The sequence below is a fragment of the Sebastes fasciatus genome, chromosome 15, assembly GCF_043250625.1.
Source record: "Sebastes fasciatus isolate fSebFas1 chromosome 15, fSebFas1.pri, whole genome shotgun sequence".
Classification (NCBI taxonomy): Eukaryota; Metazoa; Chordata; class Actinopteri; order Perciformes; family Sebastidae; genus Sebastes; species Sebastes fasciatus.
The window spans coordinates 12570218-12596827 of NC_133809.1; the positions used below are offsets into that span (position 1 = coordinate 12570218).

A 26610-nucleotide genomic window follows, 5' to 3' on the forward strand; every position below is an offset into this window, starting at 1 on the left:
GGAAAAAACGGGAGAGAAGAAATATTTATCTGTTGACTGGGGCTGCCACAGCTGAGTGGCCGTCAGTGGCACAAAGAGAGCCATTATGGCTTTATCTTCGTAAATAGGGGGGTGGGGGGGGGGGGGAGTGAGGCCTGGCTGCAGACGGGAGGGGATGAAGGGATGACGAAGGAAGGAGGAGGAAGTGGGTGAGGTGACTGATGAGGAGTGTGCGGAGCTGTGGCTGGTGGAGAAAAAAAGGGGAAGAATACACAGAGTGGCAGCGGAGGGGGAATAGCTCCAGAAAATGCCGCCTTCGTCAGGAGGCGATGGCAGGGCGTGAGGGAGGGGGGGCTCAATTTGTGAGCGCAATTACTGCAGACCTCCCAAGTCTGACTAGTGAATCGAATCAACACTGTGGTGGCAACTCGAGTGCCTAATTTCATTCTGTGTGCCCTTCATTCACGAGACAAAACGGACAATTAGAGTAATGACTATGGCAGGTGTCCTCGCATAAAGAGGTGTCACCAGAAAAAAACTTGTCTGCAAGTGCGTCGGCGATGACAAGTAAAACACGGAGTCGCAGAGAGCCCGAGTGGCTCGGAGCTTTGTGCTCTGCTGCGGCGACACGGCCACAGATCTAAGAGGACAGCTGTCAATGGTGACGCAGATGTCACCAGGCCAGAAATCTGCGGTTTGGACAGGGCTTAGTGAAGTTCAGTCCTTTGACTTTAGTCTCAGACACAGTTGCTCCCTTTAACAAATCCTCCTCTGTGCAGAACACTTTGAGTTATTGGCACACCTGCAATTAAAGCCCCCCAAAACAAACTCCATTACCGCCGGCGTGTCTTTTTGTTTTCCCGCAGACGCTTTCTGACGTCTGAGCCAAATGATGTTTGACTTTCGGGCCTTGGAAACTTTTAATGGAGTTCATTCTGCAATCAACCTGGCCGGGGGAGCCGGGTGAACTCTGACTTTGTCGTATTGATCTCCTCCAATGTGTTTACTGGCTGAGGTCACCAGAATCCCTTCTGCTGTCGAGGGGTCAATAATGTCAATACAGTAAATTAGGTAATTCTGCTGTAAAACATCCCTGGATGGTCAATTTCCATTTTAGTAAACTTTATATGCATGACACGCAATTACGTCCGCGCGTCAACATGTCAAGTTGTCGCGTACTTTCAGCGGACAGAGAGAGATTGAATGTGGAGCAGGCGGCAGGATGTATATCTAAAGGGGCGGATCTATGAGTAAACAAATCACCTTTTGTCAAGTCCAATGATAAATCACTCCTCTATAGAAGATGGAGGATTAGTGGCGTTTAACCCTTTACTGGCTTTCCTCAAAAGACACACGGGTCAATAGGACACTATATTTGGTGTAGCTTGGCAGACACAGTGAATTTCTGCTCTTTGGTCAAATGAACTTAGTCTAGGCAGAGTAACACTGAAATTAGGGGCTTATGATTGATATAAATTTTGTTCTTTGGTTGTTTAAAACAATTTGATTTAATCAAACAGTTTTTAACCCATGTTTTGTTTTTTTTTGGTTCCACAGATATTTGTTTTAAATGAACAGGGCCTATGCATGAACACATACTACTGTATATGTATTCTTTTTGTTTGTCAAAAAATAATTTTTCATTCATGAAAAAAAAAAGTGTGGTAAAGTGATATTCCTGTAATTTAGTAGCGGGGGACTTGTGAAAGACAGATTAAAAGAAGAGAAGTCAAAATTGGAGCAGCAGAGGCCTACATGTCCTGACATTTAGTCTGTCAAGCTCCAAAAACACTGGATCTTTCAAATTCCATACTGCAACTCAATAGTGTCTTTTATCAGCCTTCAAAGTGCCCACTTTTTTCTAACTCCACATCTCCAGTTTCTATTGCATCCTTTTTGTTTAATAGTTTGAGTCTCAAGCCCAAGCCGAGCTGATAACATGGGTTATTTTTTTCTAAGATTTTAGACCAGTGTTTCCTAAACTTTTTTCTGGGGACTTGCTTCTTAAAAATGACAAACCATCGTGACCCAATTCACAATAGGCCTTATCTTATTTTCTTGAATAGAGAAACCAGCTATTTCAAAGAGATATACGATAGATAGCTTTTATAGATAAATCGATTTTATGCCAACCAATTGAACCGGCATTTGTCATTATGACATGTTCTGGAAAATTAAAAAAGTAGCCGACACCGGTAACAGGTGCCGACGGCGTCACAGCGCTACATACAGCTTGTATTGCATCAGTAATAAGCAATATGACAACGTGATTAACATAATATTGTGTTTGTTTATAAAACGGACTAATAGAGCCACTAGTGTCTGACAGGCCGTGCGCATTGGCTGAGCCAAAGTCGGTGACTTTGACATAACACCGGCAACGTGAAGGTTAGCATTTCATATTAGATTCAATGTTATAAGTAGACTAAAATTATCAGAACAATACGAACATTCAGGCTCCCTCATGTGGCACAAAGGTGTACTGCAGACATAAATGTTAAATAAAAGACGATGGAAGAAATTCTGCAGATTTATTTAGCGACCCTAATAAAATCTCCTGCGACCAACCTGTGGGTCCCGACCCAGACTTTGGGAATCAATGCTTTAGAAAGCTCCCTCCAGAGACGTTTTCACAGTACTGTAGTAGCACTTAGTAGTCCTCCTCAACTGACAAGTTTAGTCTTTTGTGTGTAAAATCGGTGGAGTGCCTCTTTCACAACTAGGCCACTGGACACTCCTAATCAAACAAATATAGTTTAGTTGGTGTAACTGATAGTGCTGAGAACTTACAATATATTCCATGCTGTACTGTAACTACCACATACAGGTAACCAAACACTGCAATCAGCAATCAGTTATTTCTTTTTCAAGCACTCAAAAAGTCTCCCTTTTTTTACTTGTAGAGAAAGAAGGTTGATTGAACCATCAATCCTGCACTCTGGGGTCAATTTATAGAGTCAGGAATAAAGAGAAGCATCAATGGCAAATAGCCTGCACGCTCCTGGGAACGCATAATGTCGGTGCCAGAGGAATAACAAAGAGGTACAGTAAGTGTCGTAAATATGAAAGAGCACCAAAAGAGAAATATTACTTGAAGTGCTATAAACTTGCTGAATGTAATAATGGTAATACAGATCCAAGACACAACTTCTGTTCCACTTTTTTTGAAAAATAAGGCTATTTATCAGGAGACTTTTTTTGTAGGTGAATGAATCATGGCACCATTCCTGTGATAGAGACTAGATATTTGTGCAATTCCTCTCTGCAAGATAGCTCTACAATTCAGATCTGTAAGATAAACAAAACCAAAAAAAGTGCCACAATTTTCTGAAAGCACTGCCCATTTCGTTCTGCCCAGGGTGGACACAAAAGGTTGAGCCAGCGGTGAAAATTGGAAAAGCTAACGGTGGGGCTTGTATAATCATTGGGAATGGTCGGGGGGCGGACAGAAGCATCAAGCTCCTGTAAAGCGCTCCAGACAGACACACATCACGCCGGGCCTTCTGAGAAGGCGAGTCCTGTGTCGGGCCTATTGCTTGATACCACAGGGGAAATAAACTGCCTAAAATAGGCACGAGGGCAGGAAATGGATTTTATTGGAGAACTAATCAAGGGGGCCGTTTTAGTGGGGCACAATTTAGATTTTGATTGGATTCCTACTGACATCGGGGTTATCAATGTGTCTCATACTGGGAGGTGTAATTTGATCTTTGATGTCCACACTGTGGTCTTGATGTATGTCCTGCTGCATGGGCAATGACTGCTGTGTACGTGTTTGTTGGAGCAGCATGTGTGCACGCGTGTGTGTGGGTGGATGCCAGTGTGTACGGGGTGTGTGAACGGGTAGATGTCAGGCAGATAATGGCTGTGATCGTGGCTAAAGCTGCCCTCTTTGACTCGAGTGCCCCTCTAGTCCAGAATGAGTAAATAGTAATAATATTACTAATTATTATTAATAGTAGGTTGAGCTCAGCAAGTAAAATAGAAAGTTTTTTTCTCTTTTAAAAAAAGAGAAAAGACATTTTACTCGAGTAGTCTACAAGTAAAAATGTGAAAAATGCACTTGTAGGCCTACTAAAATGTAGGTCAGTTAAAATGTAGACTGCTCTGAGTAAACTAAAGAAAACATATATGTGTTTATGATGTTATATAGAAGTATTAAAGGTCCCATATTGTAAAAAGTGACATTTTCATGTCTTTTATATTATAAAACAGGTTTAAGTGATATATAAATACTGTGAAAGTATCAAATCACTCAATCCATGGAGAAATGCACAAAGCCCGTATTCAGAAACTGTGCGTTTGAAACAAGCCGTCAGGATTTCTGTCCATTTGTGATGTCACAAATCTACAATATTCAGACCATTTCACAGTTTTTAAACGTAAACATACTAAATGTGTCCCAGTTTATTTCCTGTTGCAGTGTATGTGAATGACATCAGCTGACAGGAAGTAAACATGGACCCAAGCTGTTTCCTAGCAACGCAATTCCTTTGCCATTCCATTGAAACGCGCTAAAACAGAGCGTTTCAGACAGAGCATGAATACAGGTATATTCAGAGAGACAGTATGAGAAAAATAATGTGTTTTTTGAACATTAAAACATGTAAACATGTTCTATTAGAAACACAAAATACAAGTATGAACCTGAAAATGAGCACGATATGTCCCCTTTAAATTAAAGAACAGATTTAGGCTACAAAATGAAGTGCATTAACAAGTCAACAGATACACATCACCCCAGAGAGGCCAATATGTCCAAACAAAGATATATTCCTTTTCAATAGACACTAGCACTTTGCAGCCTACACATGCAAATGCTTATCAATTACACAACCGTCTTCCTCAGTACTCGAATGAACCAGAAAACAGACAAAACTCAGATAATTAAACAAACATGACCAACAATAAATAAAACCAGCTGACACCACGGCGGGTGTAACAAGCAGTATTAGGGTGCATAAATCAAATAGCTTGACACAGCAGAATAAAACATCAGCACAGCAGACAACAGGCACATGTATAAACAAACTCTTATGTGTAAAAATGGAGTTGTAGGCCTTCAAATAACAGTTAAAATGAAGGCTATTCTGAGTCACATTTTACAAGTGAAAAAGGGAGTATAGGGAGGGTAAAGAAAAACATGTATGTGTTTATGATGTCATATAGAAGTATTAAATTAAAGAACATATTTTAGGCTACAAAATGAAGTGCATTAACATGTCAACAGCTACACATCACACCGCAGAGGCCAATATGTCCAAACCAAGATCCTTTTCAATAGACACTAGCACTTTGCAGCCTACGCATACAACTGCTTATCAATTACACAACTAGAAAGAACAAGAAAACAGGACAAAACTCAGACAATTGCAGAAATCAAACAGCTTGACACATCTGAAAAAAGCATTGCCAAAGCAGACAACAGGCATGTATAATACACATTAAACTCCACAGCTGCTGAAGCCACAGTCACACACAGAGAGTACCTGTAGTGCATATATGCACACTGCATGACATTACAATCATCAGTTTGTTGCTTCACTCACCTGTATGAAGGTATTCTGGGAATCTTGTGCACAACCTGTCTTCCTCAGGCTGCTCCAGGTTCAAGTTCTCAGCTCGTCCATCCTCAGTGTATATAATATATATATAATATTAATAGAACCAGTCCAACTCAGACTCTCTGGTCCCACTGGGCTATAGCTCCTCAAAGTTTTCAAACCTTTTGAGCATTTTAGCATTTAGCACCTCCATCCTTTTATTCCAGTGAGAGCTAATTTGACAAGATGAAAGTGGCTGAGAGCTCCTCATAGCACCGAGTTGCACATCACCAATAGCAGACATAATTTCTGTCTTACTGTTATGGTCCTTTTAATAACGTTTCAGTCTCTGTTTTTTTGGTTTCATCAGGATGTGCACCATTAAATGAAGCCTCTGTTTGTGCGTTGGTCTTCTTCCTCAGTTTAGTAAACAGCGACAGGTTTTTTTCAGCTCTTTTAACTTCTCTGTTCGTAGACTGCTGTCAATCTGAAGTCCCATGAAATGTTGCTGATGACTTTGACGCAAATGAGACACACATGTGTCATTCGCATTCCTCAATAAACAACTCTGTCACCCAGTCTTCATGAAAAAAGTATATTTTTGCCTTAATTGGCCTTGTTAATCAAACTTTTTTTTACATTTATCATTTCATATTGCAACATATTATTAATTTTTTTTTTTATCTGTTTGTTTGTTTTACTGACACAACAAACATGAATTATTTCTGTTTTGTTTTCTTCCATTTACATGCATGTTCTTTGTAAATATCTATATATTGTAATCTGCTTAATGAATTGTATATATATATATATATAAATGTTTTTGTTTTTATTTTGTTCTTTTTTTTATTTATTATTGAATTGACTCTTTGGAAATATTGCATATAAGCATATTGAATTGAATTGAAACAGGTTTACAAAGGGTTTGTGTCATCAAGCCCACTTGTGTTGGAGACCCTTGATTTAGCATGGTAACCAGGCACAGTGCTGCACCTGTTGATCACGTGACATCCTGAGTGCGTTTGATTTGCGTTAGCGTGCTGGCCAGATAGTGGCTAGAAGGGAGCCCGCAAACTGGGGAAACTCTCGCGAGATTGTTAAGGTGACCTCGAATAGATTAGTTAGGGTAGGTTGTTGGGCAGCAAGTCTGGCGAGAGTTTCCCTTCTATACAGGCTCCCTTCTTCCCTTCACACTGCCAGGTCGTATATTAATAATATTAATATTAGTATTAATGATATTAATACTAATATTAAATAAATAAATAAGCCAATGAAATAAATCCTGAAATATACAAATGATGCAATAAATGTATAAATACATGTAAATGTTAACATATAAATGAATCACTATAGTTCAATAAATAAATAGATTTACTTCATAATACCACATTATTTCACAGCTATGTTTATTTCCATCTGTTATGTTTCCCCTTTCCTATGGGATGAGAAGCCTGACATGAACAAAAGCACTGCATTTATAATAAAATGTTAAGTATTCATGCGCTCAGAATGACATGTTTACAGATCAGTAAACACTTTGCTTTCCCTGATAATTATATCAGAAAGATCAGATTTATCCACTCTGGCTTAAAAACAGAACTTCTCAAACACAGCAGGAAGCTAGTTGATCTTAGTTATCAATAATGAAGCACATTAATTGTTGCATACATAAACTAGGGGTTGCATATTAATTGCGATGAAATCGTTTCAACACTGATTGGCCTATTTGCACTCTTATTCCATTACTGCAGCTCAGAGAAAGACTCAATGACGCTTGTAAAAACACACACAAACAGGAGCCTCTTATTTATTAAAAAAACACAAACAAATGCACACTGAAAATGTTTTCTTTATAAATTATAAAAGAGGCATTCTTTTCTTGAAGCCTTTTTAATTGTGCAGTTAGAGGATCTGTCATTTTTATCTCTAGCTTGTGCTGCAGAAGCATCATTACTGTTAACAGATCTGTATTTCTTTTATGTATTCATTAATATGTCAAGCATAACAATACAGTTACTAATAACAATGGTATTATCATAGAGCAAAAACATATATATATAAAAAAAAATAACAAGTGAATAAAAATAAAGTGATTTTGGACATTTGTTATAATAATAATAATAATAATCTTTATTTATATAGCATTTTTCTTAACAATGTTACAAAGTGATATACAAAAGAAATAAAACCAAACAAGACAGATAAAAAGAGATCAAGGTAGAGACAATAAAATTAATACGATCAGATAAATAGAAATAAAAACTGTACAAATAAAACAAACATTTCCAAAAGCTTTCACAAATAGAAAAGTTCGAAGACGAAATTGTTAGGAGACTAGAAATGCCTCTCCAATAGGATGCTCAGGTTGCTCTCTGTCTCTTGGATGTGTGGCGCTCATGTTGCATCATTTGTGCTGTCCCAGCCTTATCGCGGATCAATACGAAGCCACGAGTTGATGAGCCAATGTTACATGAAGCTGCGTTTCTGAGAGTTTCCTTTGTGGTCTTGCTATGTAGTGATCTAGTGGATAGAAATGACCAAATACAGCTTTAAAACATGTGTTTTAGTCATGGAGGTAGCCACCGTTATAGTAAAGTTCATGCTGCCTCTGTTTCAGCCTCACCATGGATCAATATTACAGCCTAAAGTATCCCAGCTTGGCAGTAATTAAGAACAGAATAAGCCGTGAACTGGCTGTTAGCAAACAATGTGAATGCACATCTGTGAACAGTGTGTACTGAATTCACTTGCATTTGAACACTGGCTTCTCCCCTTCACTTGTCTGCAAGTTCTGCCCATCAGGGGTCATGAAAAGTGTTTTTTTATTGAATTTATTTGACATCTGGTTTGCTGACTAGCAATATCTGAACCAAATTTAGCTTGTGATAATGCAGCACAGTCTCACGGCAGTCTGTGAAATTATCACAAAATGTAATCTAATTTATTTGATTCATGTACATAGACACGAATTTCCCTTTTTTTCGTGACGCTCAGCACGACTTTCAACAACGTATTTTTGGGGCTTTTTTTTACGAATGTCCAGCAACACATGACGCATGTGTCAATTTCTGCTCCAGTCTTTTCAAAATAAAATTGCTTAGGTTTAGGGATAAATCGACTTGGTTGGGTTTAGGCAACAAACTAATTAGTTAGGTTTAGGAAAAGATCGACTTGGTTAGGTTTAGGCAACAAACTAATTAGTTAGGTTTAGGAAAATATTAACTTGGTTAGGTTTAGGCAACAAAACGAGTTAGTTAGGCTTTAGAAAAGATCAACTTGGTTAGGTTTAGGCAATAAACTACATAGTTAGGTTTAGGAAAATATTAACTTGGTTAGGTTTAGGCAACAAAACGAGTTAGTTAGGCTTCAGAAAAGATCAACTTGGTTAGGTTTAGGCAATAAACTACTTAGTTAGGTTTAGGAAAAGATCGACTTGGTTAGGTTTAGGCAACAAACTAATTAGTTAGGTTTAGGAAAATATTAACTTGGTTAGGATTAGGCAACAAAACGAGTTAGTTAGGCTTTAGAAAAGATCAACTTGGTTAGGTTAGGCAACAAACTACTTAGTTAGGCTTTTAGAAAAGATCGACTTGGTTAGGTTTAGGCAACAAACTACTTAGTTAGGCTTTTAGAAAAGATCGACTTGGTTAGGTTTAGGCAACAAACTACTAAGTTAAGCTTAGGAAAAGATCGACTTGGTAAGGTTTAGGTAACAAAACTACTTAGTTAGGTTTAGGAAAAGATCACGGTTTGGGTCAAAATAACACTGGAAGTGCCGTAACTTAAATACAGAAGTTACGTGACACATGAATCAACTTTGACTTCTGGTTTCACACGGGACACAAACACTGGTTTCCTGGGCGAAAGTCTTGTGGTTTTTTTGGACCCACCTATCCACCCCGACCTCCTCTCTACACGGCATTGACCGCTGTTTATACTTCCCGGTTCACAATTACCTGGATTACATACAAATTGATTTTGTCCTGATCATCACAAAAAAAGTGAAATTAGTGTCTATGTACACGAATCAATACATTACATTTTATAACTATTTCACAAACTGCTGTGCCACTGGGCTGGATAATGTTGGCATGTTCAAAGAGTGTGCACTTGGACACTGGACACTTACTGGACTTAAAGGGTGTGTGCTAAATCCAGTCTGGTACATCTGTCTGTAATATTGCTGCAGTAGAATAGCTGAGGATGAAGGAATTGATGATGATACACTGTGACCTTTTCTGTTTCGCAGTTTCCTTCAATTTGTGAGAATTTTTCCGATAAGTTTTGACATTGAAAAGTACTTATAATATCCTGTTCTGCTGAGATGAAGAGCAGCGGCCTTTTTTTTTTGTAACATGCAACACTCTAATCCCATTTAAGTTGCAGCCAACACGGAGCAGTGCCAAAATATCATCAAAACCAGGCGGCTTTGATGCCCGGGCCAAGACTTTAAAGACAGAGGAATGTGGTAGTGAGGGCCAGTGCCAGGTGTATACCGCACTGTAATTAGGCCTGAATCGCATTATAAAGCAGCGTATAAAACACAATGTCACTTATTAGCAACATATTTTAAGTGTGTTACTGTTATAAAATTTCAGACTCTAAAGGACTGATACAGAGAGAAAGCTAACAATGAAGCACAAAGGTTCAAACAGCTCCTCTGCACATAAAAAAGCATGGCGACCCATGTGAGCGAGGAAAAACCAAAGAAGGCGTCAACGATTCAGACCAAGTGAGACGGGCGGAGAAGGTATCAAGCCTTCAAAAAGCACAGACTGACCCAAACTGCTTTTCATGGCTTGACAGCTCATTCAGCGTCCACACACTCCCGTGCAACCGTTTTCATGCGTGGGGTGTTTGCGAGATTAAAAGCACTTCAACGCAACATGCGCTGTTTGCATGTGAATGGAAGCCATACAGGGAATGTCACATCACTTATCTTTTGTATAAAAACTGCGGTGCTCCTCTTGTCAGCCGCAAATAAGCCCATTGTATCCTGCTGATAAAAGGCAATCAAACAAAGTATATAATTGTGAAGTCAAGCATTAATTGCCTGTATAACTACCGCCTAATGCTGAAATAATTAAGAATGTCTCTTACTGGGGACTGGCAATGCAATTATCACCTTGATGATTGCGCTGTACAAAGACATTCAGAGGAGGGAGACAGAAAGCGAGGGAGAAGCAAATAACTAAAATGACGGGGATAATACAATTAGAACATGGCTGAGAGGGGAAGGGAACAAAGAGGAGACAGCCTCAAGGCTTTTTCCAACAGGGTTGCCATGTCTACACACTTCATTTGCATCCTTATAATGTCACACAATTATACTAGATAAGCATCCAAAGCTGCGCGGGGAGCTGTGAAGCCCTTAGATAACTATTTTAGTGTATTTATGCCTTATATCTGCAAAGAATCTGCTTTTCAACGGCCACCCAGCTAATTCAAAGTAATTCAAAGTGAGCAGGTGTCAAAAGCAATGCGTCACTTTAGACATTTACTTAAACCTTCATCATTCTGATTCACTATATTTCAATGACAGCCAAAAATGCCCTAAGCTGTGGCGTAATATCCATTGCAGAAGGTGCCGTTTTTAACTATTAAAGACACTATAATATGTGATATATACAATATTGGACAAAGTCATCGTCTATAGGAAAAAAAGGGGCGAATGTTCTACTCCCCATTTTGCGTTATTAAAGGTGGAGATCAAATGAAATATTCAACAGATGATATGCTGCTTTAATATTCATAGAAATGAACTTTATATTAGAGAACACATTTTTATGGGAAGAGGACTGGAGGCCACTGATTAAATTTCATTGTTTGATCACTATGCAGGGACATTATGGGGTATTACGAAGGGCCAGCCGGTGCCCCCCCCCCTTTAGCAAACATTTAGGGGCGGTCTCCGAGGCCACGCCACCTTGGCAGGGCACATGACGAGTTTACGATACTTAGATGTGTTTCAAAAATGGAAATGCGGCGCCTGAAACGTTTTTTTTTTTGCATGAATATGAAAGGGTGGCATGCGGGGAAAATGTGTAAGTCATAGCATGTCTCAAAAAGCAGCAATACATATTCATGTATTTACTGGCAAAGATATCACCTGAGGCGATCATGATTCTGTAAATATGAATAAATCAGATTGGTCCCCGTAGTGCACTTTCTGTACTTTTATATGCCGGAGTTGTTTTGTTTTATTTTTGTTTTGTTGTGTTTACATAAGAGTATTAAAGAGTTAATTAAGTTTAAACTAAAAGCAAACAGAAGCGGCATTAACACAACTATCAGGAGAGCCCCTTCAGATACTGATTTATTTCAGACTTGGCTGAGATGTAGACTAGCTGCTCTATGAGCCCCATTCATCGCTCTGTTTCTCAAACACACACACACACAAAACACACACCCTCTGGTCAGAGAGATCAAGAGCCGGGGATCGGGGTCCCCGCTGCGACTCTTAACAAGATGGCATTCTCCGAGGTCGCAGAGGTCGCCGGAGTTCGTGTCTACTTTTAAGGGACGTTAAACTCTACTCACGGTTTCCTAACAGTTATCTAATTGGATTAGGTCTCAAAGAGAGGCCCCTTTTTCATCCCTGGCTTTTGTCCATTCGCCTCAGCGCCGAACGGAGCTTAGAGGGCTCCAGACACCGAGGAGGACAGGCGATGGATTAGGTGAGGTATCCTGACCAATTAAGATGAGGCCAGGTGTCGTGCTGATTGCGGGAAAATTGAGACCTCGGCCCCGACATGTGTCTAATTCCCCGCTCACTGCTCCGCAACCACTCATTTGCCTGCCTGCCACACACTGCTTTCCTCTTCTCCCTCCCACCTCTCTCTCCTCTCTTTCTCTCCGACTCGGCGAAGGTAACCCGAGCTGCCTTCCCTTGACCCTTTCTCTTCCGTGGAGAGCTAATCAGACCCACCTGGAGCTCCCCAGGGCTCTGTTAGCCGCTGGCTCAGCTAGCAACAGCTGATCCAGGAAGGAATCCCTGGGGCCAACGCTGCAGGCCTGGCACCCAAACACACACTGACTCAGGATCAGCCGGGGAGATTTTCCAACTGATGGTTCATTGAACCTCAGGCGGAATCACCACCATGATGTGGAAGTGTGGAGCCTGTGTGTGTGTGTGTGTGTGTGTGTGTGTGTGTGTGTGTGTGTGTGTGTGTGTGTGTGTGTGTGTGTGTGTGTGTGCGGCATATGCACCTGGAGTCTCTACAAAATTTAGTTAGTTTGGTCCAACACACATGGGATTACAAGACCCCGTTGCATGTCAAACAGCAATAATATAACATCTGGACCTCTTTTGGTAACATATATACATGTATACATCTACACAATGTTGGGTGATTCATTTTTATGTACAACAATTTAAGTAAATTACCCACCAAATAGGCGACGAAGAAAGAAAGAACTCGCTTTTAATACAACCTTAATTTGTATCCTAATAAAAATATTTTTTCCACATCTCCCAGGCTTTCCCCAATTGATTAGCTAACTTAAAGCTATGTTCAACATTCACCAGGTCGCCAGAAACATGATTCTAAATAAATGTTGCTCCACATCTGGATGTGTAAAAACGCAACTGTTTGACATATCAACTTAAAAGGTGATGTCAGTGTTGTGTTCACAGCTTGTTTCCACTGCCACCAAGTGACCAAGAAATCAGTTATTGCAGATTTTAATCTCGCATACTGTTTTTGTGTGAATGTTTCACATAGAATCAGAGGGCTACCTCCGGGTCTGAAAAGTGAAGCCATTGCAGAAGTGCCTTAAACTTGCATTCTCTCTAACAGCCAGCAGGGGGCGACTCCTCTGTTTGCAAAAATAAGTCTGATTGTATAGAAGTCTATGAGAAAATGAGCCTACTTCTCACTTGATTTATTACCTCAGTAAACATTGTAAACATGAGTTTATGGTCTCAATCGCTAGTTTCAAGTCTTCTTCAATACAGCATGATGTTCATTTAGTAAATTATGGTCCAATTTAGAGTCAAATAGACCATAAAGCAGGGTATGCTTTAGGGCGTGGCTACCTTGTGATTGACATGTCGCTACCACGGTCTGGGTGTTGTCCGTGTTTTCGTCTTACAACTTTCACAGTGTGTTTTTCAGTTCATGAAAGTTAATTATAACATTTTTGGATGCCTGAAAATGTCTTATTCAGCGGTTGTTCTTAACTCCAGCATCTCGTGTCACTGCCGGTTGCAAAAAAACAAGATGGGGATGGCTAAAATGCCAAACTCAAGGCTTCAAAACGGTAGTCCACAAACTAATTGGTGATGTCACAGTGACTACGTCCACCTCTCATATACAGTCTATGTGTAAAATATTAACATTAAAAACGCTAATTCGGTGCAGAAAGCCCAGAATATGACATTACTGAAAAACACAGCCGTATGGTCTCCCAACCTGATCTTTTTAATGTGTCATTTTCACGCCACAGGGTTAACACTGTAAAGCAGCTTTTCACGTGTTATTTAACTCCACATTGTTACCGTAAAACCGCCACGATTATGTTTAGGCAACAAAACTACTTGGGTTTAGGAAAAACATTATGGTTGAGCTTAAAATACGTACATAAACAACATACATGCAAGTGCGGAAAAGACGTCACTAACGTCACTCCAAATAACTCAATATCTCGCATATTCACACGGATGTGTTTACATTGCAATCAGTACAGACTACATGGCGCACACATGACACACCAAAAGCAACAAAGGCGTTGTTATTGACTTACAAATCACTGTGTCATTCATACGCCATTTGGTGAGACCAGGCTGTGTCTCCATAGGAGAAACAGTAAACCTCTGACACCTTATTGTTCCATTTTAAATATGCAGCACCATACACAGTTATATATAAATCAAAGAGAATGATTCATATATAGTTTATATATGTGCTTTTCCTTTACACAGCTTTTGTTACTATGCTGTCTCTACAAAGGCACAGGCTCCCTAACATCACAGTCAAACAACTGTCACATGCAAACAAGCTCATATTCTATAATACATGTTACACTGATTCCTTTAACTATTTATCAAAAAAAGCAATAATAACAACAGCTTTTTTTTCATATTATTTGGAGCATTAAATTATTCTAATATAGCCGAAGGCCAACTGAAATGGAAACGGAAACATGCAGATCCAGTCCATTATGCATTGTTAAACGCTGATCTATGGTTTAATATTTGCTTCCCAACAGCACTGACAATGTGTTATTACCTTGACGGAGGGCCATAATGTGCGCTGACACGCCGGTGATTATTTAAATAAGCTGCGACAATAAATACGGCTCCACATGATCTGGAATATGAGCCTTGCCGAGAAATATGTGCAGACAGAGGAGTAAATCCTAAGTTTGGAGCGGAGGTTATCAAATGTTGAGAGTGAAAAATATCAATGAGGTGTATCAGGAAACTAGAGATTTAACTCCAGAACAAAGTATAATGTAACAGGAAATGCTATGAATGATTTAGGAACCTGCATCCTAACATGTTACACCTGCAAGACGGACATGTTACAGCAAGCTAAAAAGTTGATTATCTTTGTTATCAACATGGAAATAACTAACCCTATATGCTTAAGGCCTAAAGAGTTAGTGAAACCAGTCGGGCTGCTCATACACTGTTTAATCCCCACAGCTGTGCTGCAGTGCCTCCGTCTCTTTCTCCATGTGCAGAAGTTTTCTTGTAAATAATTACAGAAAGACACTAAATCAACATCAGATTGTTGCTAGAAGTTTCAAAAATGTGGCCGCGTTACTGTAATGTGTCTCGGAGGCAGTTGGCATCCCCGTTCCACGAGGGACGCGCGCGTTTTTCAATTCAACTAAGGATGCAGAAGAATCCCTTTGACAGAGATACACAATAAGTAGCAAAGCATCAGCTAAAACAAACATAAAAAGCCTCTTGCCAAACACCAACTGTTATGAAAGGCAGCGGAGAGCGAGAGCATACTGGCATCCACAGCAATTAGAGGAGAAGGGTTAGCGAGGACTCCGCCTGTCCCAGACTCGCACGCCCGCTCCCACACCTGTTTCTGCTCCCGGTCCAAACCAAAGAGAGAGAGAGAGAGAGAGAGAGAGAGAGAGAGAGAGAGAGAGAGAGAGAGAGAGAGAGAGAGAGAGAGAGAGAGAGAGAGAGAGAGAGAGAGAGGCTGGTTACTGTCGCCGTGCCACCTTAGCCCAGCATCGTCTAATGAGATTAGATGGTCCACTAATGAGCTCTTCAGTGAGGAGAGTCAACTGTGAAGTGAAGGTCAGAAATTTCATCATCCAAATGCGCTGTTGGACTTCAGGAGTCATTAACTAATAACAAACAAATGATTTAAAGGAACCAGCTCTGGTGCTTTTGTTGGCCCCCTGATACGTTCTCTCGCTCCTCTCTCTCGGTTTTAATGAGCATCTAAAGTAGGAAAGTCAAAGCAAAACACTGAGGTGCTCCACTTTATGAATGGGACTGATTTTGGGCGGTCTAATTTTACATTTTCAAATGCTTTCATATAGAAATATTACCTTGCACAGCAGCTGGATTCTCGCGATGTCACGAGATCGGGCGAGAATCGCGGGATCAGATGTCATGCGAAAATCTATCTTGAGATCAAGACCAATCAGCGTCTTGTTAGGAGGTACTGGCAACTACGGGCGTGGTTTATGTGTGTGAGACCGGGTGAGACGACACGGAGAGGAAACTGTTGATTCTAAGCAACGATGGCGGCTCCTGAAGAGGTTAGCGTAGATGCTGCAATAGCATCAGTTATATCAATACTGGAGGGTATTTCTTCTTTGAAAGAAAAGCAAAGTTACGGCACTGATGGCGATGATTTCGCCTTCAGTTAGTTTTGCTTCCATTAGTGTGATTGACAAATGGTTCATCCAATCACCTGCCAAGTATTTTTTGAAAGTTCCTGCCCTTTTTCAAACAGTTTCCAATGACGGCTTCTCAGATGGTTCTGTGAAATAAACCCTTTGACAGGGTCAGGTTAATAGGAAGCCACACATGTACTAACAATTTCTGTAGATATTACGACTGTAAAGGCGATTAATTATCACGTCAATGTATATTTCTGAACTGTTGTTTTTGTCACGAGTAGCTTACTTTCACACAGAATGTGAATATTACATGGCAAAAAAGCAACATACTTTTGTTTTAGAACGAGGTTGATTTTTCTGAGCTTTCGCACAGCGAATAAAAGCATCAACCAATCACGTTGTGTGGAACCGGTTGAGTTGCCCCTATATTTATGAAACAAACAACACGGAGGCTCTGTAGCCCAAACCAAGATGGCAAATTGTATTATTTACATATGTAAAAGTAGCATAATGTAGCATTTTATCATTCTTAAGTGTATATAATTATTGTTATATTATATTAACTTTTTAACTTGACCTTTTTTACTTTAGTGTTTTTTACTGCACTGCATCACCAAGTCAAATTCCTGTGTACATTGTACATTTCACAGATAAAGCGATTCTGATTCTAAATACTCTTTCAACCTTGATAAAGGCAGCGCAGACCAGAGCCACTCCTTCTCTTACCTTTCACAATAAAAGCCCTAGACATATAATATTCGCAGGCGAGTATTTTGCATTTTCTCGCGTTTATTTGTCACACCTGGAAATTAACAATGCACAAGTCATTTATATATTTTCTGCAGATCCAATCACAAATGTAAGCAGATTGCATTCATTATGGCCCTTTTAGAGAGTCTACAATCACCTGAGAAAGACTGCAAGCTTTTCCAATAACTTGTTTTTTTTTTCTAGCTGTGATCTTTGCTGGACGGCCCAGTGGTGAGGTAAGCATCAGGGCAGCCTTTTTCGCTGGCACCTTTAATAATGTGCTGACATAAAGTCATACATGTTTAACCAGGTAATAGAAGGCTGTAAAATAATGATCCATATTGGCTCTCAAGACAAGGTATTAATCTCCGGCATCCTTTTGCCCCTTTTCTCTGCCACTTCATTCAGCTGAGGTTAAACCAGATTGACCTTCCCTTCAAATAAAATTAATTGTTTTTGGTATTCATTTTATTTGCCACAGAGAAAAGCTGCAATGCTGGTGAAATGTTTACCCATATGTCAGCGTTTCACGTTATTGGCACACATCTAAAATGTTTGCTTTTTTTTTTTTTCTTTATCCCGGAAGGATTTGTTATCACGTGTAATACCCTGTTAACCGATGATAAAATACATTTTGTTTTAGCAGTATCAGGAAGATGTAATCAACGTGCAATTTGCTTAAGTGCACAAAACTATCATTTTTGTTAGCACTGCATATTTGCCGAAGAAATATTGCATGCCAGAGTGTATTAACACAAGGAGGGTGCCATGCATCTTCGCATCAGACCTGAGAGATCTTGTCACCACTATCTCCTGTAATCTGGTTAATACTGTTTATGTCTGTCCAAATTGAACATGTGGTATGGAATGACTAATGTCAGTCTCATAATTTAGTCATAATACTCTATAGGGGCCATCTATGGATGCTCCAGTCCATGAGTGCACTGCATGAATAGTGATCCATTCACCCCTCACCTTTAAAAGCCCTGATGGCAAGCCCCATTCTGCTGCAACCGCTCTGTCAAGCCCGAACCATCCTTCAGATGAAACAATAAAGATCCAATGTGTGTGTGCGTGTGTTTAGAGCTAGTTCCTGTGCGAGGATGATCTCACTGACCCACGTGCTGAAGGAGAAAGAAAAAGAGAGCGCTCGAGGTGATGACTTCGCCACTCACTTAGGGAACTTTGACTTATGAGGTGCACTGCATTTAGCCAAGCTAATGCAAGTGAGGGCTGTGCCATTAACCTCGGGAAGAGAGGCAGGCCTCGGCAGTATGATGCATTCAGATTGGCAGAGGACAATATTTCACCATGACAGGCATTACCAATGAATAATTAAGTGTTTAATATAATGATCTTGAGAGAGAGAGAGAAAGGAAAGAAAGAGGGAGACAGAGACAGAGAGAGGAGAAAATGGTAATTCCACAATTCATTGCCCTTAAAACCTATCTGGCATTATTACCCAGCAGCATTGCATGGGGGAGAGGGCTTTTGTTGAAACAAATAGGTTTTTGATGGCTCCGCCAGAGTAGTAACGGTTATTAGGTTTGAGAACTCTTTCATGATGGAAGTGGTATCCTGCAGAGCGGAGATCATGAAATTTTAAGTGGGGAATTTACAGCAGAGAGACTGCGGGACAGTGAGGCCGTCTGGGCCATGCCTGGGGACACATGTGTTATGGTGAGGCATAATGCTGCTCTAATGTCACCTCGAATAAATAGTTAACAAGCTGGAGATAGTTGTGCTTGTTGGAACTGCAGCCTAGCTCACAGAGAAATATCTTCTATCTTTATTTATTTCTTTTTTACTAGAAGAATTTGGGTTTAGAAATAAAGTGACAAGCCAGCTGGGAGAGATGAGAAGCATCTACAATAGGGCCAAATCTCACTCCAACAAAAGCATGTCAAGTAGCAGAGCCTGGGAAGGAAGTTGTTCAATCAAATGGCAATAACAGAAAACCAAAAAAGATGCTGAGATAAAGCAAAACTGCTCAGGCTCCTTCAGTGTGACTGGCATCGTGTCGATACAGTGTTTGTGCACATTTGTTTTAAAAGAAAAGTTGTAAAAGTTGTGCATTTTTACATTTATCAGGTATCTCAGAAGAGTGACTGAGATCAGTGACCTTCAATCATCCTTTTCATAAAGCATTACTTTACAGTGGAGTACGACCAATACTGGATTTTTTAGTGTGTTGCCGATACTTCAACATGTTCTCATCCCAACTCGTCACATACTGATGCCTTGTCAGGACCCCTTTGCGTCACTTTCTAACGCCCAGCACGTCAAACTATGAAGCTCCACTACAGTCGCAGTAAACTGGTGGTTAACATTGTGATTTCAAACAAAAACACTTGCTTAGGTTTAGGCAACAAAACCACTTAGTTAGGTTTAGGTAAAACATAAAGTTTGCCTTAAAATGACCACGTTTGTAAAGTGAAAGTGGAACTTAACATTGTGGACACAAAGACAAACAACATGCTTCACATAGGACGTGAACAGCGGATGAAAGCCCTGTTTATTTTTTGTTAAAAGGTTTTAACCCAGAATGTTTAAGCAGAGGGAATTTAGGTGAGTCAAACTGACTAAAAAAAGATGCTAAATGCATCATTGTGTTTATTAAAACAGTATTCAACTAAGATTAAAAAATGTATATTGTCTTCACATTTAAATTCCTAGCTTTGCAAATCAGATGGGAATTGTAAATGTCTGGCTCATTGGCACAACGCTGTTTTTCAAATCTGGTCCGTCTAAAAAAGTAATTGAATAGGCCGGCGCTCAAGGGTGCCTTGTGTATTTGACGCCCTGGGAATGAGAACGGGCTGGATACTTAGGAGAAGAAAAAAAAAAGCAGATAATGATAAATGGAGCAGTAATATAGTTTTTTAATATGAACACAAATGTAAAATAAACATTTCTGATAAGGATCCCTCATATTTGGACATCTTGGCAGGCCTTGATACCGTGTTACAAGCAAATAGACGGTCACCTTAACAGATCTACCTGTGACCTTGGGAACTCTGGTGTAGTTCACCCTAAAATTACAAATAGCTTACGTTCATGTGTGGTTTTCATGCAACAGATACTTTTCCAGTTTAAGCTCCTGTTTTAATTCAACATAAATATTCTACGTACAGCATCACCTTGGCTTTTAAAAATGCTAATAAGGCTGCACCAACAATTGTGCCAGGAAGACAAAAACACGTGGCCTTGGTGTGTTTTGCAACATGCACCAATGGACTTCCACATTTTCCCTCTACCTTTTTAATAAAAACGGATAACACTAAGTGGCCAAACTTCTCAATCAATGTTGTCCTCTAAAAGTGAGCCAAGGACTGCATTCACACATTAGCATGATTCACAGTCCGCCCACGGCTTCCAAACACAGTCTTACATGTCTCCAAATGCCCAGCAGAGAGCTAATTTCACTTCTCACACTGGCGACCTTTGGCATCATATATATGTAGTGCTTGTTGCCTGTATGACAGATTCCCATGCATATTCATACCTACATATGGCCCGCCAGAATGAAGCCTGTCTACTTCCTGCAGACTCTGTAGAACGCATGAAGCAGATCATTACTGAGCGTTCTCAATCGGGTCCAGTCGAACCCTGAGGATTTGATTGTGAGGGGGTGACGGCGGAGGGCTCATTTTTGACTGTGTGTGCATGAGTGTGTGTGTGGGAGGGGGGATGCATCCATGTGTGTTTTGTTGTGGGTTACAGGGGAGAGTGGGATTGTGTTGAAAAAGGGGGGATGAGTGTGTGTGTTCTGTGTGTGGTGGACGTGATGGAGGCGGTGGGAAGTGTGCATGTAAATGGTGGGGGTGGTACATGTCTGCGTTAGTGCATGTGCTCGTGTCTTTGAGCGCTTGTGTGGGAGTGTGTTTGTGTGTGTTGTGGCACACGCTCACAGGCTTCTCTTGTTTGTGAGGTGAGAAGAGAGAAAAGTGGAGTCCCTCAGCATGCCTCCACCTCCTCTTGCTCCATCTGCCCATTTCGCTCAGTTCTCCATAAATTAAAAACGCTCTACATCTGCTTTGGGGTACATTGTTAGTTGTGTGCATTCGGTGGTTCCTCTGTTTATGAAAAATTAAACAGTTTTTTCTGCATTCGATTATTCCCCCACTCCCGAAAGCCCCTCTGCTGCAAACATGACAAGAGGCCCATGTTTCACCCCACCATGCTGAGAAGAAGACCCCACCTACGGGAGTGAGGAACATCTCAAGTAAAGTGGGTGAAAAAAGAAGAAGAAGTAATTAACATCTGTTCATGGTAATAGTGAAAACACATGTGTGAAGGCTGGAAATGCCGCTCAGCATTGGCATGATGATCTGCTTTCACAGCAGTTATCTACCACAGCAAAAAACTGTTTGATAAACACTGACGACAAAATCAAGTGCGCTACATGTGTTGGTATATCTCTCCGAGCTGCGGTTTCACATGCATGTTTGAAAGCAAGATGGCAAAAGAGCAAACAAATGTTCGTATTAACTCAATATAGAAAGGAACGGGGGGGTCTGCAAAACAGCAAATGAAAGAACTGCCGCCACTATTTCACTTCAACTGTCAATTATACAGTCCTCATGTGCTGCCAAATTCCCAAATGTGCACTTGTTTCCTTCCCTAACTGGATTCACTGACGAAAGGACTGGCCTGGTGAAATATGCTTTTTTGTAGAAAGTCAGCGCATCTGCATGCAAGAAGACGTGTAGCAGCAGATGAATGGACGTTTTAAGGGACAGTGTAGATAATTGGGACAAAAGGGACCGTGGGATGGGCCCTTAGAGCAGCCAGCTCTGAGTGAAATAATGAGCGTAATCAGAGGTTGTGGTCACAATGTTGCCCTATACAGAACACCCAGGCCACTGGGGAGGACCTGTGTTTGTCTTTGACATCAACACGCGTGGCTCCGGGGCACTCATATTTGGCCATGGTTTGGTAACTGTGAGCCTCGTGGCGGAACAGGTGTAGCAGGCCGACGAGGCCATCAATCTCTCACCGGCCTGTCTCTGTAGGATTCAGGGTTAATTATCGTCAAATAAGCCATTAAGGAGAAGGATGGACGCGTACAGGATGAGGGGATGCTAACCTTGGCAAGAGGGGAACAGCTGGGTGGCTGAGTTAGGTTAAGTTGATTGTGTTGCTAAGGTGATTCTAACTTGGTCATGTGTAAAACGCTAATGACTGGAAAGACTACCTTTTGTGACAAAAAAACATAATTGTACCACTTTTACGAGACCGAACAGGATAATAACAGTTATAATTCACATGTTTACATTATCTTGCAATATATTCTTATACTACATTGTACACCCGACTTATTCTTTACTGCACCTTTAAAACTTGATAACATTTTTATGTAGACGAATATTTAAAAATAAATAATGCATCCACAGAGCTTTTAGAAAGGTGCCAAATAAAAGTATGGCTTTTCCAGAAAAAAATATTATGATTGTGAATTCATTATTTTGATAATTTTGGAGGGTCCAACATTAATGTTTTGTTTATCTCTGTGGAAGATATCTGACATTTGGTTACCATTTCTAATAAGGCTTGTGCCAATAGTAAAATGACATTGGTATAATGTGGTATCTCTGGAATCTCAGAAAGAGATCAACACAAAACTAATAAATGGCTGAGATTGACAGTAAAAGCCCGGCAACGACTTGTTGTAAAGTAAATGCAATGGGTGGAACGGGGGAGTGAGAACGCGACATCTAGTGGCTGAATGTTATCAATGTTAGCAATACCACCTTTAAAGGAACAGTATGTAACATTTTGGGGGGGATCTATTAGCAGAAATGGAATATAATATTCATAACTATGTTCATTCGTGTATAATCACCTGAAATTAAGAATTGTTGTGTTTTTGTTAGCTTAGAATGAGCCCTTCATATCTACATAGGGAGCGGGTCCTCTTCACGGAGTCTGCCATGTTTCCACAGTAGCCCAGAACGGACAAACCATCACTGGCTCTAGTGAGAGCCTTTCTTCTGAGACTCGCTTCTGAAACTGCGGTAACGTGAGCCGCAGAGTGCAAAACCGTGGTACCGCCAGCCACCGTCTGACTTCCGTTGCTTCTAAAGTAGTGTTATTATGGTAGAGATGGCCTCTGAGCAAGGTGAACGGCGTTACCACGGGTTTGCACTCGGCAGTTCACATTACCACAGTCTTGGAAAGGGAGGAGTGAGCAGAGTGGTAATCAGTTGGTTGCAATCTGCAACCACACCACTAAATGTTGCCAAATCCCACACACTGTACCCTTTAAGACATGTCTTAGTGACTTTAGTAAATTGGTGGCAAGGAAACATTTGTCGTGACTATCAATCAGAAGCAATCAACTACGTAAAAAGAAAATGCATAATCACAAGCAGTAACATAACTGCCAGAAATGACCGCTTGTAAATGTAGGTATAACTTTGTTGTATTAATACATACATGGAAAAATAGGTGCGTTTCAGAGTTAGTAGTATTCATGCAGTTTGGAATGAGTAGGGAATATCTGGTTATGCTAACCTAAGTCGTCAATAGCATAATGTTTTGTAATTTGAGGTATATCTTCTTATTTTTGTGAAATGTAATTTAAAATATTCCCAGTTTACGTCATTATTTAATAGCACTTTGATCTAGTGTTGGTCCAATATGTCGACTATATTCTATATAACGGGTCAAATATTTAGATTATAACTATTATAAGCCAATGTTTTGTTTGCTACATAACGGTTACACTTGGCAGTTGCTGGTGTACCACACATATTCTCTGTGGCGCAACTGGTTATAATTTAGTGATTGGACTAACTGGACTAAGTTTGAACTTACAAAGAGCTGGAGCAACTGGCTCCTGGTGAGCCTGCAGTACAGCTTTGATCACTTTTGTCCAAGAGTACAATGATAAACTGTAAAATAATTTGACCACTGGGCTCGGGTTATCAAGAGGGAACACATGCTCAGGTAAAAAGTAATGACTGAAAGAATCAAAGGTTTGAGTCTATGTTAGAATTATATAGATTCATACCTATATAAAACACTCTCATAAAGCACTCCTTTTTATTGCGCTGCACCTTTAGTCTTAACGGTATCCATCTCATTGTGGATTACTTCATAATGCATAAATGGAAAATGCCATTAGGGTTTCTTTTCATGCTCTTAACATATTAATTGGCATTGCGGCGAATGTCGGATCATACAGTAAATTGTATCCGGTGAAGTCAGTGACACCTGACCTATTGAAAATTTTACAGTGTGCTTATACCTTCATTTATCTACTCAATGTGCCCATGAATATTTAAGGTTGACAATTAAACCCCAGCTGACCTGCAGGATGGAGCCAGACCAGCGCTGTCAAAGTGAGGCAGCATAAACGCGCCCACACAATCACACTCATCAAAAACACAAAAATGCAAAACCCCCCCATACTCCCACCTCACCTACACAAAATAGACACATAGGCCTACAATACGAGCTCCGTCACAATGTCACACGGTCACAGTGACATGGCCCGTGTGTGACAGGCACATCACATATGTGTCATGTTTATGGGGACATCAACAGACGCGGTTTGTGTTTTGTGTATGTAAATGTTTGGGCAGGGTCAAAGTTAATGCATGTCAGTATCCTGCTTCACCTTGGTTTGGTGATGCAGAGCAGAATGTATATGGGGGGTAGTAACACTAAAACTGAATATAGAACACTGTAATAGCATGTTGCATAAAGAAAACACCATAAACGCTAAATTGGTTTGCAGTAACAACTTACTCTTTTGCAAAAAAAATACATATATGCATGTTAAGGTATAACGATAGGAATGTGGGTATAAATGCCTTAAAGCAGCTATAATCAATATTTCTTGATTAAAGCTGCAGTCTGTAACTTTGAGCAAATATGACAAAGTCATGTGATCATGACTACTTAAAGGATCAGTGGGCAACTCAGGGGTCTGAGAAGTGAAGCCAATGCGGAAGTGCCTTAAACTTGCATTCTTTCTAATAGCCAGCAGGGGGCGACTCCTCTGGTTGCAAAAAGAAGTCTGATTGTATAGAAGTCTATGAGAAAATGAGCCTACTTCTCACTTGATGTATTACCTCAGTAAACATTGTAAACATGAGTTTATGGTCTCAATCGCTAGTTTCAAGTCTTCTTCCATACAGCATGATGTTCATTTAGTAAATTACGGTCCCATTTAGAGTCAAATAAACCATAAAGCAGGGGATGCTTTAGGGCGTGGCTACCTTGTGATTGACAGGTCGCTACCACGGTGTTGTCCCGTCTGGGAGTTGTCCGCGTTTTCGTCTTAGAACTTTAACCCTTTCACAGTGTGTTTTCAGTTCATGAAAGTTAATTATAAACTTTTTGGTCGCCTAAAAGTGTCTTGTCTCACAATATGGCAACAGCCAGAAACCAAGATGTCGACAACCAAAAATGCCGAACTCAAGGCTTCAAAACGGCAGTTCACAAACCAATGGGTGACGTCACGGTGACTACGTCCACTTCTTATATCCAGTATATGGAAAGGGTCGCTTCAAGTGACAAACCCACACAGAATTATCTCCAGACTTTCTTTCAGCTTTACGGAGCATTTAAGCATCTTTCAGCTAATTTTTGGGGTTTTCCAGCCCACAACTTTACAGTTGTGGTTTACTCTCGCGGCTCTCATCATCAATTTTAGAAAAAAAGCTCAAAAACCCAATGTGTACAACATATCCAAACGGCAGACAAACAAAGCTAGCAACTAGCTGATGAACACAGTGGAGCATTTAGCCACTAAAAGGCCAGATATTTCCCTCAGGTGGTGGAGACCAAAAACAGAGCAAAAAGGTGATAATATGTCATTGTTCATATTTACAGCTTGTTTCCCCCCAGTGGCCAAAAGTCAGTTAATGAAGGGTGACGACATGATAATTGTTGGGTGAAGATACTGACTCTTTCATAATTGAAAGGAAAAAAAGTGTTGGCAAAACATCTAATTATAAACCACAAGGGCAATGCAGTGCAAATTGAAACTGACACATCCCAACACTATTAATGTACGGAGTTCAACCAGCGTCTCTCTGATGTCAAACTCTCAAGCTATATGTGATGTGATCTCACACTAACAGCATGCCATATTCCCTGACAGATATCCATATATGCAGCCTCAATGTAATAACCATCACATTATGCTAGACTGATCAGGCTGATTTCAGATATCTCTTCCCCCTCAAAGTGCCCATGCTGTCACCTTATTTTCATCTCCAACCTGCATTTGTCCTCTGAATATGGGTTCTACAGTAGTCTTGGTTTTTAATGACGTAAATAATGCAGTAATTCCACTGAAATTAAGCAGTCTTATACAGATGTCGGCGTCCTTACTTCCATATCCAGTATGAGCCACAGCGTCTATAGGTCAGATTACTTTTTAAAATGGTATGAAATATAAATGAACCAAAGCTTTTTCTTCCTCCCTAATCACTTCCTTATATTTATATCACAGTGGCCATGAGGATGGAGGGGGAATGACTTCCCATTCTAATCATACTGTCAT

At 40.3% G+C, this 26610-nt stretch overlaps 1 protein-coding gene across 5 annotated transcripts in view; it reads right to left on the reverse strand.

Annotated features, from left to right (window-relative positions):
• Positions 1-7315: 7315 nt before the first annotated feature.
• Positions 7316-26610, reverse strand: part of dcdc2c (doublecortin domain containing 2C) — a 64955-nt gene continuing 45660 nt past the window's right edge. For 4 of the 5 annotated variants that reach the window (XM_074661678.1, XM_074661691.1, XM_074661685.1 and 1 more), the window contains one exon: positions 7316-8042. In XM_074661678.1, coding sequence (XP_074517779.1) covers positions 7957-8042 — 86 coding nt within the window. In that variant the 3' untranslated portion in view covers positions 7316-7956. The remainder of the gene's footprint in view (positions 8043-26610) is intronic. The other variant, XR_012597402.1, reaches the window with a different exon arrangement.